General features: G+C 51.5%; 1 protein-coding gene and 1 non-coding gene across 2 annotated transcripts in view; both read right to left on the bottom strand.

Moving 5' to 3' along the window:
- SIRT2 (sirtuin 2) overlaps nucleotides 1–13,852 on the bottom strand; it is a 35,539-nt gene that overhangs the window by 2,694 nt on the left and 18,993 nt on the right. The window contains 3 exon segments of the mRNA XM_032173011.2: nucleotides 156–211; nucleotides 488–547; nucleotides 2,676–2,805. Coding sequence (XP_032028902.1) covers nucleotides 156–211; nucleotides 488–547; nucleotides 2,676–2,805 — 246 coding nt within the window.
- Nucleotides 8,545–8,652, bottom strand: LOC116481412 (U6 spliceosomal RNA). Its single transcript, XR_004251566.1, has one exon. It is a non-coding gene; the product is annotated as a U6 spliceosomal RNA (small nuclear RNA).

Genomic DNA, 13,852 nt, shown 5'->3' with positions numbered 1-13,852 from the left:
CGCTCCCTCCCCCGCCCCCCAGCAGCAAACCTCCCTGCCGCCCCCCACAGCTGGGGAGGCGACCTTTCCTGAGGCAGGGCCCAGGCTGCCCCCATGGGGCCCAGCACAGGTGGAGGTGGAGGTTGGGGATTCAGGGAGGGCGGGGGGCCACTTACTGACTGCATACAGGAGAAGAAACGCGCTGGGAGGCTCTCACCAAAAAAGACAATATCTGAGGTGGAGACAGATGGACGGACAGAGACAGTGACATGGGGAGGCAGAGAGGACAGGTGGGAGCAATGGCAGACCCGGAGGCTGCGGTGGAAGTTAGGAGCAGCGGGGACTGGCCAGGGGCACACACCCCATTCTCCCCAGGATGGATCTGGGGCACTGTTCAGAGAGACAGAGGTGGCCAGATGTGTGGGGGTGTGGCCTTTGGGAAGGGGTCAGGGGGAGGAGGGGACCCCCACCCAAATCCACCTGGGCAGGTCCCTGACCCGAGGCTCACCAGGCTTCACCAGGCTCTGACAGTCCTCACACTTGGGCGTCACCTCAGAGAAGATCTTCTCTGGGTGTGGGGAAGGGGAAGAAAGAGAAGGCGGTAAGAGGATCTGGGCCGGAGTCTGGAGGTGCAGCACCCCCACCCCTCTTCCACTGTTAACATGAACACACCTCCGTCACTTGGAGTGTAATGGGTGTCTCCTGAGGTGTCCACTCTGCTCAGAAAAGACCTCTCTTCTTGTTGTTGCGTTTTTTTTGTTTGTTTGTTTTTTTGTTTTGTTTTTTGAGATAAGGTCTCACTCTGTTGCCCAGGCTGGAATGCAGTGGCACGATCATGGCTTACTGTAGCCTCAACCTCCCAGCTTCAAGTGATCCTCCTGCCTCAGCCTCCTGAGTAGCTGGGATTACAGGTGCATGCCAGCACGCCCTGCTAAATTTTGTATTTTTTGTAGAGACAGGGTTTCACCATGTTGCCCAGGCTGGTCTCAAACTCCTGGGCTCAAGCAAATCTGCCCACCTTGGCCTCTCAAAGTGCTGCGATTACAGGTGTGAGCCACTGCGCCCGGCCTTATTGGTTTGTTTGTTTGAGACAGGGTCTCGCTCTGTTGCCCAGGCTGGAGTGTGGTGGTGCAATCATGGTTGAGTACAGTGGTGTGATCATGGCTTACTGCACCACCGACCTCCCAGGCTCAAGGGATCCTCCTGCCTTAGCCTCCCGAGTAGCTGGGCTCACAGGCATGCACCATCACACCTGGCTACATTTTATTTTCTGTAGAGATGGGATCTCCCTATGTTGCCCAGGCTGTTCTCAAACTCCTGGGCTCAAGTGATCCACCCACCTCGACCTCCGAAAGTGTTGGGATTACAGGCATGAGCCACTGTGCCTGGCCTTATTGCTTATTGATTTAGGAAGCTTGAAAGCATTTCTGGCCAGGTGTGGTGGCTCATGCCTGTAATCCCAGCACTTTGGGAGGCTGAGGCCGGTGGATCATCTGAGGTCAGGAGTTTGAGACCAGCCTGGCCAACATGGTGAAATCCCGTCTCTACTAAAAATATAAAAATTAGCCAGGGGTTTTAGCACGTGCCTGTAATCCCAGCTACTCGGGAGGCCGAGGCAGGGAGAATTGCTTGAACTCGGGAGGTGGAGGTTGCAGTGAGCCGATATTGCGCCACTGCACTCCAGCCTGGGTGACAGAGCAAGACTCCATCTCAAAAAAAAAAAGAAAGCATTTCTGTCACTTGCAATCCACCGAATTCTAAGTCATTTGCTCAACTGTCCATTCATTCATTCAGCACACATTTATAGAGCATTGTTTCAATGTCAGTAGTCGGTAATTTTCTTTAAAATATTTCTGCATGGACAGCATGATACCGTGGGTGCTGCCTGTGACGCTGCTGTCAATGACACATAATGGGGGTAATGTGAATTGTACACTACCCCCAGCTGCTTGCAGTTGGGCTATTCAGGAATCCTCAGCCCAGGGGCACTCAGCTGGCATTTTATCAGAACGGCCACACTCCAGAGGCCCTTCTGCAAATGCTGCAGCTGTCCTTATCTCACAGGGACACCAGAGGCTTTGTTAAATCAGCATAAAGAATGTCAGAAATGGCTTTCCATGAGTGGAATAAGTGACTTCTTGTTTCTTTTTTTTTGAGACAGAGTTTTGCTCTTGTTGCCCAAGCTGGAGTGCAATGGTGCAAACTCAGCTCACTGCAACCTCTGCCTCCCAGGTTCAAGCGATTCTCCTGCCTCAGCCTTCCGAGTAGCTGGGATTACAGGCACATGCCACCACACCAGGCAAATTTTTTTTATTTTTTTTATATCTAGTAGAAACGGGGTTTCACCATGTTAGCCAGGCTGGTCTTAAACTCCTGACCTCAGGTGATCCGCCTGCCTTGGCCTCCCAAAGTGCTGGGATTACAGGTGTGAGCCACCGCTCCTGGCCTACTATGATCTATTAAAAACAGCCAAAGACAGGAGATCAGTCAGGCAGTTGGGCTGCAGTGAGCCATGATCACCCCACTGAACTCCCTGCGTGGGCGACAGAGTGAGACTCTGTCTCAAAAACAAACAAACAAACAAAACAAAACAAAAAAACCAAAGACTTGCCAGGACAGAATGGGTGCCCACTGCATGGAGACACTGCTCCTGGTGCTGAGAGGAGGCCTGTCCCCAGGATGCCCTCCAGACTCACCTTTCATCCAGCTTAGCGGGTATTCATGCCGGCAGCTGGCGCTGACGCAGTGTGATGTGTAGAAGGTGCCGTGCGCCTCCACCAAGTCCTCATGTTCCAGCCCCGCTATTCGTTCCAGGGTATCTATGTTCTAGAGGGAGAGATGGAGGGGAGAGGGGTGAGGAGTGAGCGGCCCCTTGTAGGCCAGAAGGCACAGTAGGGAGTTGAGGCCACGAGAAGCAGTGAGGTGGTGGGGACAGGCGGAGAAGGGAGGGAGGAGAAGCAAGTGGCAGGGTTTATCTGAAGACCCTTCTGTTCATCCCAGTGGTGCCACTTAAAGGGTGACAGTCAAGGCTGCTTAAAGGCAGGGGCCAGGCTGGGCATGGCGGCTCACGCCTATAAGGCTGAGGTGGGAGGATCACTTGAGGCCAGGAGTTCAAGGCCTGCCTGAGCAACATAGCAAGACCCTGTTTCTACAAAAAATAAAAAAATGCAAAAAAAAAAAAAGGGCCCAAACCTAAATATCTATAAGGCCAGGCCCACAGCCACTCCACAGCCTGTGTGGCTTTTATTCTGCAAATTCAGGCCATTTGCTTCCATTTTTCAGAAAAAAAAAATTGCTTTATTAGAGCCAGATGCTTTATTGCCACCTGTCATTAATTATTGAAATTAACACATTTACAATGTCTCTGTTATTAATGGAGCCCCCTCAGATGTGGCATCCTTGTGCAGTGCGCACCCTGCACAGCTGCATGTGGCAGCTCCAGGCAGGCATTAACATAAATGAATCAGGAGGGCTTACTAGGTGTTTTTTTTTTTTTTTTTTTTTTTTTGTGAGATGGAGTCTTGCTCTGTCGCCCAGGCTGGAGTGTCGTGGCACAGTCTCGGCTCACTGCAACCTCCGACTCCCAGGTTCAAGAGATTTTCCTGTCTCAGCCTTCCAAGTAGCTGGGATTACAGGCATGTGCCACCACGACCGGCTAATTTTTGTATTTTTATTTTTATTTATTTATTTATTTTTGAGACAGAGTCTAGCTCTGTCGCCCAGGCTGGAGTGAAGTGGCGCAATCTCGGCTCACTGCAAGCACCGTCTCCCAGGTTCACGCCATTCTCCTGCCTCAGCCTCTCCGAGTAGCTGGGACTACAGGCGCCCGCCACCACGCCTGGCTAATTTTTTGTATTTTTAGTAGAGACGGGATTTCATCGTGGTCTCGATCTCCTGACCTCGTGATCCGCCCGCCTCGGCCTCCCAAAGTGCTGGGATTACAAGCGTGAGCCACCGCGCCCGGCCTAATTTTTGTATTTTTAGTAGAGATGGGGTTTCACCATGTTGGCTAGGCTGGTCTCGAACTCTGGACCTCATGTTTTGCTTGCCTCGGCCTCCCAAAGTGCTGGGATTATAGACATAAGCCACCGTGCCTGGCCATGTTTCTTTATGTATTTGAGACAAGGTCTCACTCTGTCGCCCAGGCTATAGTGCAGTGGTACAATCATAGCTCACTGCAGCCTCCAACTCCTGGGCTCAAGCAATCCTCCCACCTCAGCCTCCACATCTGGCTGCTTTTTAAAATTTTCTGTAGAGATGGGGTCTCACTATGTTGCCCAGGCTGGTCTAGAGCTCCTGGGCTCAAGCAAGCCTCCTGCCTCGGCCTCCCAACGTGCTGGGATTACAGTATGAGCCATCATGCCTGGCCCTTCCTTGACTTTAATCACTATCTTCCCCTTTAGTAGCCAGGGTCCTTTCTTACTATGGCCTGTTTCATAGATGGCATATTCACCTGTATTCTTTTTGTTTTTTTGGAGGCAGGGTCTTGCTCTGTCACTCAGGCTGGGGTGTAGTGGTCTGATCACGGCTCACTGTAGCCTTCACCTCCTGGGCTCAAGCCATCCTCCCACCTCAGCCCACTGAGTAGCTGGGACTACAAGCAAATGCCACCATGCCCGGTTAATTTTTTATCTTTTAAATTTTTTTTGTAGAGATGGGGGGCAGGTGGTCTCCCTATGTTGCCCGGGCTGGTCTTGAATTGCTGGGCTCAAGTGATTCCCCCACCTCAGCCTCTCAAAGCGTTGGGATTATAGGTATGAGACACTGTACCCGGCCAGTTTTCTTTTCTTTTTTTTTTTTTTTCCAGATGGAGTTTCACTCTTTTTTTTTTTTTTGATGGAGTCTTGCTCTGTCACCCAGGCTGGAGTGCAGTGACACGATCTCGGCTCACTGAAAGCTCCACCTCCCGGGTTCACACCATTCTCCTGCCTCAGCCTCTCCGAGTAGCTGGGACTACAGGCGCCCACCACCACGCCCGGCTAATTTTTTGTATTTTTAGTAGAGACGGGGTTTCACCGTACTCTTTTTTTTTTTTTTGAGATGGAGTCTTGCTCTGTCACCCAGGCTGGAGTGCAGTGACACGATCTCGGCTCACTGAAAGCTCCACCTCCCGGGTTCACACCATTCTCCTGCCTCAGCCTCTCCGAGTAGCTGGGACTACAGGCGCCCACCACCACGCCCGGCTAATTTTTTGTATTTTTAGTAGAGACGGGGTTTCACCGTGGTCTCAATCTCCTGACCTCGTGATCCGCCCGCCTCGGCCTCCCAAAGTGCTGGGATTACAAGCGTGAGCCACCGCGCCCGGCCTGATGGAGTTTCACTCTTGTTGCCCAGGCTGGAGTACAATGGCGCGATCTTGGCTCACTGCAACCACTGCCTCCTGGGTTCAAGCAATTCTCCCTGCCTCCACCTCTCAAGTAGCTGAGATTATAGGCACCCGCCACCATGCCTGGCTTTTTTTTTTTCTTTTCTTTTTTTGAGACGGAGTCTTGCTCTGTTGCCAGGCTGGAGTGCAGTGGCGCGATCTCAGCTCACTGCAAGCTCCACCTCCCGGGTTCAAGTGATTCTCCCGCCTCAGCCTGCCAGGTAGCTGGGAACACAGGCGCGCGCCACCATGCCTAGCTAATTTTTGTATTTTCAGTAGAGACAGGTTTTCACCATGTTGGCCAAGATGGTCTCGATCTCCTGACCTCGTGATCCGCCCACCTCAGCCTTCCAAAGTGCTGGGATTACGGGTGTGAGCTACCACGCCCGGCCACTGTTTTCTTTTGAGACTGATACTTTCCATATTAAACAGGTGGGAATGTTCTTTTCTGTGTAGAGATTTGTGCGCCCTCATTTTTCTTAAAACACCTAGCCCCTTTGGAGCAGCTTTTGTTTGCCTGTGAGGAATGTTGCTAAAGCAGGTGCCGACAGAGGACACTGGCAGAGGTTACACAGAGATGGCTCGTCACGTGTGGCCCAGGGCCAAATTGACAGCATTTCCCAGAGACTCCACGAACAACGGGAAGGGTTTGTTTCCCTTCAAGAGCAGAATGAATGCTCTAACTGCCTTCTGGGCTCCCTACCAGCAACCACCTTATCTCCAAAGCCTACAGACAAGAGTCACTGTCACTGTTCCCACATGCCCTGTAACTTTCCTCCCTTGCCCGCTATTCTAAATCTTGGTTTTGCCTTTGGTACTTGACTCAGTCTACCCACTGACTCCCTCACATGTGAGTGAGCAATTTGCAAATAACTGAACAGTAAGCAAATAACTTAACAGCGTGGAAAAGAACCACCGAAATATCTCTGCGTTCTGTGTTATTCTTTGACAACATGTTTTTTTTTTTTTTTTTTCCTTTTTTCTTTTGACAGGATTGCTCTACTGGTCCAGGCTGGAGTACAGTAGCTTGATCATAGCTCACTGTAGCCTTGAAATCCTGGGCTCAAGCAATCCTCCTCTCTCAGGCTCCCAAGTAGCTGGGACTACAGGTGTGCACTACCATGCCTGGCTAATTTTTTTTTTTTTTTTTTGAGATGGAGTCTCGGTCTGTTGCCCAGGCTAGAGTGCAATGGTGCAATCTTGGCTCACTGCAACCTCTGCCTCCCAGGTTCAAGTGATTCTCCTGCCTCAGCCTCCTGAGTAGCTGGGATTACAGGCATGCACCACCACACCCGGCTAATTTTTGTATTTTTAGTAGAGACAGCCTGTTGGCCAGGCTGGTCTTGAACTCCTGACTTCGTGGTCTGCCCACCTCAGCCTTCCAAAGTGCTGGGATTATAGGCGTGAGCCACTGCACCCAGCCTCACTGAACTATCTTTAAGCTGAGAAGAGTAAAGTGGTGGTGAGGGGGGCTGGGGTACCCTACCTAGCTGTGACATTTACATCTAAACCTGAAAACAAAAGTGAAGTGCCTACAATACAGTCAGACTAAGCTTTTAAAAAGCATGAAGCAGGCCAGGCGCGGTGGCTCACGCCTGTAATCCCAGTACTTTGGGAGGCTGAGGTGCGTGGATCACCTGAGGTCAGGAGTTCGAGACCAGCCTGGCCAATGTGGTGAAACCCCCGTCTCTACCAAAAATACTAAAATTAGCCAGGCCTGGTGGCGGCACCTGTAACTACTTGAGAGGCTGAGGCAGGAGAATCGCTTGAACCTGGGAGGCAGAGGTTGCACTGAGTGGAGATTGCAGCATGAAGCTGCAATGTGGGTGTGGACATGGAAAGCTCTTCCAGATAAGAGGTTAAGTTTAAAAAAAAAAAAAAAAAAAAAAGCCAAATTCAGAACCTCTTGTAGCCGGGCGCGGTGGCTCAAGCCTGTAATCCCAGCACTTTGGGAGGCCGAGGCGGGCGGATCACAAGGTCAGGAGATCGAGACCATCCTGGCTAACATGTTGAAACCCCGTCTCTACTAAAAATACAAAAAATTAGCCGGGCGTGATGGCGGGCGCCTGTAGTCCCAGCTACTCGGAGAGGCTGAGGCAGGAGAATGGCGTGAACCCAGGAGGTGGAGCTTGCAGTGAGCCGAGATCGTGCCACTGCACTCCAGCCTGGGCGACAGAGCAAGACTCCGACAGGAGCCCGCCATCACGCCCGACTAATTTTTTCCACCTGTATAGTATAAATATCATGAATATAATTTATTTATTTATTTATTTATTTATTTATTTATTTTGTGAGACAGGGTCTCACTCTGTCACCCAGGCTGGAGTGCAATGGCATGAGCTCAGTTCACAGCAACCTCTGCCTCCTGGGTTCAAGAGATTCTCATGTCTCAGCCTCCCAAGTAGCTGGGACCACAGGTGTGCACCACCACGCCCAGCTAATATTTGTATTTTTTTGTAGAGACAGGGTTTCACCATGTTGGCCAGGTTGGTCTCGAATTCCTGACCTCAAGTGATCCGCCTGCCTTGGCCTCCCAAAGTGCTGGGACCACAGGTGTGAGCCACTGTGCCGGCCTAAATATCATGTATATAATTTAAAAGAACTACAAGCCTTTTTGCTGTGGACATTACAGCAACTTGAGTGAACAAGACAACTATTCAAATGTTTGAATGGATACTTGTATCTTAAAAGAAAATAGCATCATACATAGCTTCAAAAAGTGCTGCATCCTCACAATTCAAAAAGGAGCAAAGACAGTGTGTTCCCCAAAACTGGGTCAGTAACAAAAAGTGGCTGAGGTTGAAGAACAGGGTGACATGTTTGAATAAAGTGCTTTCGTGAGACACGAGAATGCAACACTTTTTTCCACCTTTACATAACATATTGCATACAATATACCTTTTTTTTTTTTCTTTTGAGACAGAGTCTCACTCTGTTGCCCGGGCTAGAGGGCAGTGGCATGATCTCGGCTCACTGCAACCTCTGCCTCCCGGGTTCAAGTGATTCTCCTGCCCCAGCCTCCTGAGTAGCTGGGATTACAGGCGCCCGCCACTACGCCCGGCTAATTTTTTGTATTTTTGGTAGAGACAGAGTTTCACCACGTTGGCCAGGCTGGTCTCAAAAACTCCTGACCTTGTGATTCGCCTGCCTCTGCCTCCCAAAGTGTTGGGATTACATGCGTGAGCCACCACACCTGGCCAAAACATATGGAACGCTTCACGAATTTGCCTGTCATCCTTGCTCAGGGGCCATGCTAATCTTCTCTGCATCATTCCAGTTTTTAGTATATGTGCTGCTGAAGCGAGCATTATTTCTTTATTTTATTTTAATATTTTGTATTTTTTTAGAAACAGTTTTGCTCTGTTGTCCAGGTTAGAGTGCAGTGGCCTGATTACGGTTCACGGCAGCGTTGAACTCCTGGGCACAAGCCAACCGCCTGCCTCAGCCTCCCTAGCAGCTGGAACTATAGATGTTTGCTACCACATCTGGCTTACTTTCTTATTTTTTGTAGAGACAGGGTCTCACCATGTTGCCCAGGCTGGTCTTGAACTCCTGGGCTCGAGCAATCTTCCCACCTCACACCCGGCCCATTTCTTTTTTTTTTTAAACAGGATCACTCTCTGTCACGCAGGCTGGAATGCAGTGGTGTGATAAGAGTTCACTGCAGCCTCGAACTCCCAGACTCAAGCAATCCTCCTACCTCAGCCTCCCAAGCAGCTGGAACTACAGGCATATACCACCATGCCCAGCTAACTTTTGTATTTTTGGTAAAGAGAGGATTTCACCATGTTGCCCAGGATGGTCTCAAACTCCTGAGCTCAAAAGATCTGTGTGCCTCGGCTTCCCAAAAGTGCTGGGATTACAGACGTGAGCTGCCTTGCCCAGCCAGCAATATGCCATTTTCAATATGTATGTGTAGTTAAATCTATATATTAAATATTGCAAGTAGCGGCGAGATGCCTGGGTATTTCACGTTGACCCTGGAACATACTTATGTTGGTTTTGTGTGACAATGGCTCACCATTGATGCACCATCACAGTTAAGAGCATGGGTTCTTGCCTCTGACGGACTTGCGCAGTGACCACGGTGAGCATCCTGACAGAGTACTTCATCCCAGGCCTCAGTTTGTCATCTTGTCTGGTGAGTTTAATCACCATCTAACAAATTAGCAACAAACTAACACAAGAACAGAGCTGGGATCTTTCTGCTCACCAAGCGGATGGTGACCCTGCACGAATGCACAACCTTTTTGTGCCCTAGTTTCATTCTCTGTCCAGACTCCCGAGTCCTGCTGGCTCTCTGGTCAATCAAGCCTTTCAGCTTCCACAAGCCAATTCCTCATGCAGCCCCAGCACAATTCCCTGCCCCCTTCCCCCCATCTCAGAAAAAAGCAGCCGGCACCAGGCTGCAAGCTCTCAGGTGGTCCTGGGCTCTTTCTCTCACAGCCACAGCCCCTCTGTCAGCATCTTTAAAACAGATCATAACCTGCCCACTTCTCCCCGCTATGATGACTCCTGCCCTGGTCCAGCCTCCACCCTCTCCCGCTTGGACCATCGCGGCGGCCTCCTGTCTGGTCTCTGTAGCTCCTTCCTCACTGCCCCCACAGTCTGTCCCCAAGACCGCCAGAGGAGCCTGGGAACGCCTGAGTCAGGTCACGCCCCTCTCGTGCTCAGAACCTGCCCGTGGCCCCATCTCACTCAGGGTAAAGGCGAAGTCCCTCCCTGTGGCCCGCAAGGCCCTGTAGGAGCCATCCTCATCACTCACTCACATCCTGCTTCTCAGGACTCTCCGAAATGACCAAATACAGGCTTATAACTAGTGGAATACAGGCTCGCCTCAGCACCTGTGCACTGGCCATCCCTTTCCTGGAGCACACTCTTCCCCCAAATAACCCCAGGCGCTCTCCCTCTCTTCCTACAGGTCTTGCTTAAATGTCACCTTCTTAGAAAGGCCTCCCCTGACCAAGACACCTGTCTGCATGAATACTTGCGTCTTGAGAGAAAATAGCATCATACATAGCTTCAAAAGTACTGCATCCTCACAATTCAAAAAGGAGCAAAGATAGTGTGTTCCCAAAAACTGGATCAGTGACAAAAAGTGGCTAAGATTGAAGAACATGGTGACACGTTTGAGTAAAATGGTTTCACGAGACATGAGAGTGGAACATTTTTTTCCACCTTTATATATTGCATGTAATATACCTTTTTTTTTCTTTTGAGTCAGGGTCTCTCTCTGTTGCCCAGGCTAGAGTGCAGTGGCGCAATCCTGGCTCACTGCAACCTCCACCTCTCAGGTTCAAGCGATTCTCCTGCCTCAGCCTTCCGAGTAGCTGGGACTGCAGGCGCCAGCCACAATGCCTGGCTAATTTTTGTATTTTTAGTAGAGATGGGGTTCTGCCACGTTGGCCAAGCTGGTCTGGAACTCCTGACCTCAAGTGATCTGTCTACCTTGGCCTCCCAAAGTGCTGAGATTACAGGTGTGAGCCACTGTACCCAGCCCAGTTTTTTTTTAAGACAGGATCTATGTAATCCAGGCTGGAATGCAGTGGCATGATCACAGCTCACTGCAGCCTTGACCTCCTGGGCTCAAAAGATGCTCCCACCTCAGCCTCCCAAGTAGCTGGAACTATGGCTGTATGCCATCCTCTCCCAACTAATGTTTGTATTTTTGGTAGAGACGGAATTGCACCACGTTGCCCAGGCTGGTCTCAAACTCCTGAGCTCAAGTGGTCTGCATGCCTCGGCCTCCCAAAGCACTGGGATTACAGCCGTGAGCCATTTTGTAATTTTCAATATGTAAATGCAGTTAAATCCATACATTAGGCTGGGCGTGGTGGCTCACGCCTGTAATCCCAGCACTTTGGGAGGCCGAGGTGTGTGGATCATTTGAGGTCAGGAGTTCGAGACCAGCCTGGCCAAGATGGTGAAACCCCGTCTCTACTAAAAATAAAAAAATTAGCCGGGCGCGGTGGTAGGTGCCTGTAGTCCCAGCTACTTGGGAGGCTGAGGCAGGAGAATCGCTTGAACCTGGGAGGCGGAGGTTGCAGTGAGCAGAGATCGCGCCACTGCACTCTAGCCTAGGCGACAGAGTGAGACTCCATCTCAAAAAGAAAAAAAAAAAAGAAAAATAAAAAGAAATCCATACATTAAATATCGCAAGTAGCAGAGAGATGCCTGCATATTTCACATTGACCCCGGAAGGTGCTTATGCTGGCTTTCGTGTGGCAATGGCTCACTGTTGATGCACCATTACAACAGGTTTGTGGGCACGGGTTTTTGCTTCTGACGGACTTGGGCAGTGACCACGGTGAGCATGCTGACAGGGCACTCCACCCCAGGCCTCCGTTTCTCATCCTGTCTGCTGAGTTTAATCATCATCTAGATGCTGCTTCTCCAGCTGGGATCTTTCCACTCACCAAGCGGATGGTGACCCTGCACCAAGTCACAACCTTTTTGTTCCTCTGTCCAGACTCCCATGTCCAGCTGTCTCCCCAGTCTGTTGCATATCTCAACCTCCACAAGCCTCCAACCAACTCCTCATCTGATCCCGGCACCGTTCCCCGCCCCCTTCCCACCATCTCAGAAATAAGCCTGTGTTTGGGCTGCAAGCCGTCAGGTGGTCCTGGGCTCTTTCTCTCACAGCCACAGCCCCTCTATCAGCAAGACCTGTTCTCCATCTCAAAATAGTCATAGGCCGGGCGCAGTGGCTCACTGCTGTAATCCCAGCACTTTGGGAGGCCAAGGTGGGTGGATCACTTAAAGCTAGGAGTTCAAGACCAGCCTGGCCAACATGGTGAAATCCCGTCTCTACTAAAAATACAAAAATTAGCCGGGCGTGGTGGCAGGAGCCTGTACTCCCAGCTACTCGGGAGGCTGAGATGGCAGGATCATTTGAGCCCTGGAGGTGGAGGCTGCAGTGAGCTGAGATTGCACCACTGCACTCCAGCCTGGGTAACAGAGCGAGACTCTGTCTCAAAAAAAAAAAAGAAAAAAAAAAGTAGTTGGGTGGTGGCCCCTGCCCTGGTCCAGCCTCCACCCTCTTCTGCTTGGACCATCATGGCCGCCTCCTGTCTAGTCTCTGTATCTCCCTCCTCACTGCCCCACAGTCTGTCCTCGACACTACCAGAGGAACCTGGGAACGCCTGAGTCAGGTCACGTCCCTCCCGTGCTCAGAACCCGCCCGTGGCTCCATCTCACTCAGGGTAAAGGCCAAGTCCCTCCCTGCGGCCCGCAAGGCCCTGTAGGATCCATCTTTGTCACCTCCCTGACCTTGGCTCCTCCACTCTCTCCTGCAATCTCTTCATCGCTCATTCACATCCCGCTTCTTGGAACTTTTTTTTTTTTTTTTTGAGATGGAGTTTCGCTCTTGTTGCCCAGGCTGGAGTGCAATGGTGCAATCTTGGCTCACTGCAACCTCCGCCTCCCAGGTTCAAGCGATTCTCCTGCTTCATCCTCTTGAGTAGCTGAGATTTCAGGCATGTGCCACCATGCCCACCTAATTTTGTATTTTTAGTAGAGATGGGGTTTCGCCATGTTGGTCAGGCTGTTCTCAAACTCCCGACCTCAGGTGATCTGCCCACTTTGGTCTCCTAAAGTGCTGGGATTACAGGCGTGAGCCACCATGCCCGGCCGGGACTCTCTTAACTAACCAAATACAGGCTCATAACTAGCAGAACACAGGCTCATCTCAGCACCTGTGCACTGACCATCCCTTTCCCGGAACACACTCTTCCCCCAGATAACCCTGAGGCGCTCTCCCTCTCTTACTACAGGTCTTTGCTTAAATGTCACCTTCTCAGAAAGGCCTCCCCTGACCAAGACACCTGTTTAAATGTTTGAATGGATACTTGTGTCTTGAGAGAAAATAGCCTCATACATAGCTTCGAAAGTGCTGCATTCTGAATCCCTTCCTTCCTCTCTCTCTCTCTCTCTCTCTCTCTCTCTCTCTCTTTCTTTCTTTCTTTCTTTCTTTGTCTTTCCTTTCCCTCTGTGGCCCGGGCAGCAATCTCCTCGTCTCGCTGCTGCCCCGCGCCGCGCACTGCCTGGGGCTGCCGGCGCGCGCCACCGCTGCCTGTTTTTTTTTTTTCTTTGCCTGCCTGCGCGCGTCCGCCATCTTGCCCACGCTAGTCGCCAGCTCCTGACCCCGAACGCTCTACCCGCCTCGGCCTCCCAGGGTGCTGGGACTACAGACGGAGTCTCGCTCACCCGGTGCTCGGTGTTGCCCGGGCTGGAGTGCGGTGGCGTGGTCTGGGCTCGCGGCAGCCTCCGCCTCCCAGCCGCCTGCCTTGGCCTACCAGGGTGCTGGGATTGCAGCCCCTGCCCGGCCGCAGCCCCGTCTGGGAGGTGGGGAGCGTCTCTGCCCGGCCGCCCCTCTGCCCGGCCTCCCCATCTGGGAAGTGAGGAGCGCTTCTGCCCGGCCACCCATCGTCTGGGAGGTGAGGAGCGCCTCTGCCCGGCCACCCATCGTCTGGGAGGTGAGGAGCGCCTCTGCCCGGCCACCCATCGTCT

This window comes from Hylobates moloch, unplaced genomic scaffold, assembly GCF_009828535.3.
Source record: "Hylobates moloch isolate HMO894 unplaced genomic scaffold, HMol_V3 SCAFFOLD_13, whole genome shotgun sequence".
NCBI lineage: Eukaryota > Metazoa > Chordata > Mammalia > Primates > Hylobatidae > Hylobates > Hylobates moloch.
The sequence above is the reverse complement of the archived record's forward strand: the minus strand, read 5'-3'. Positions and strand labels throughout refer to the sequence as shown.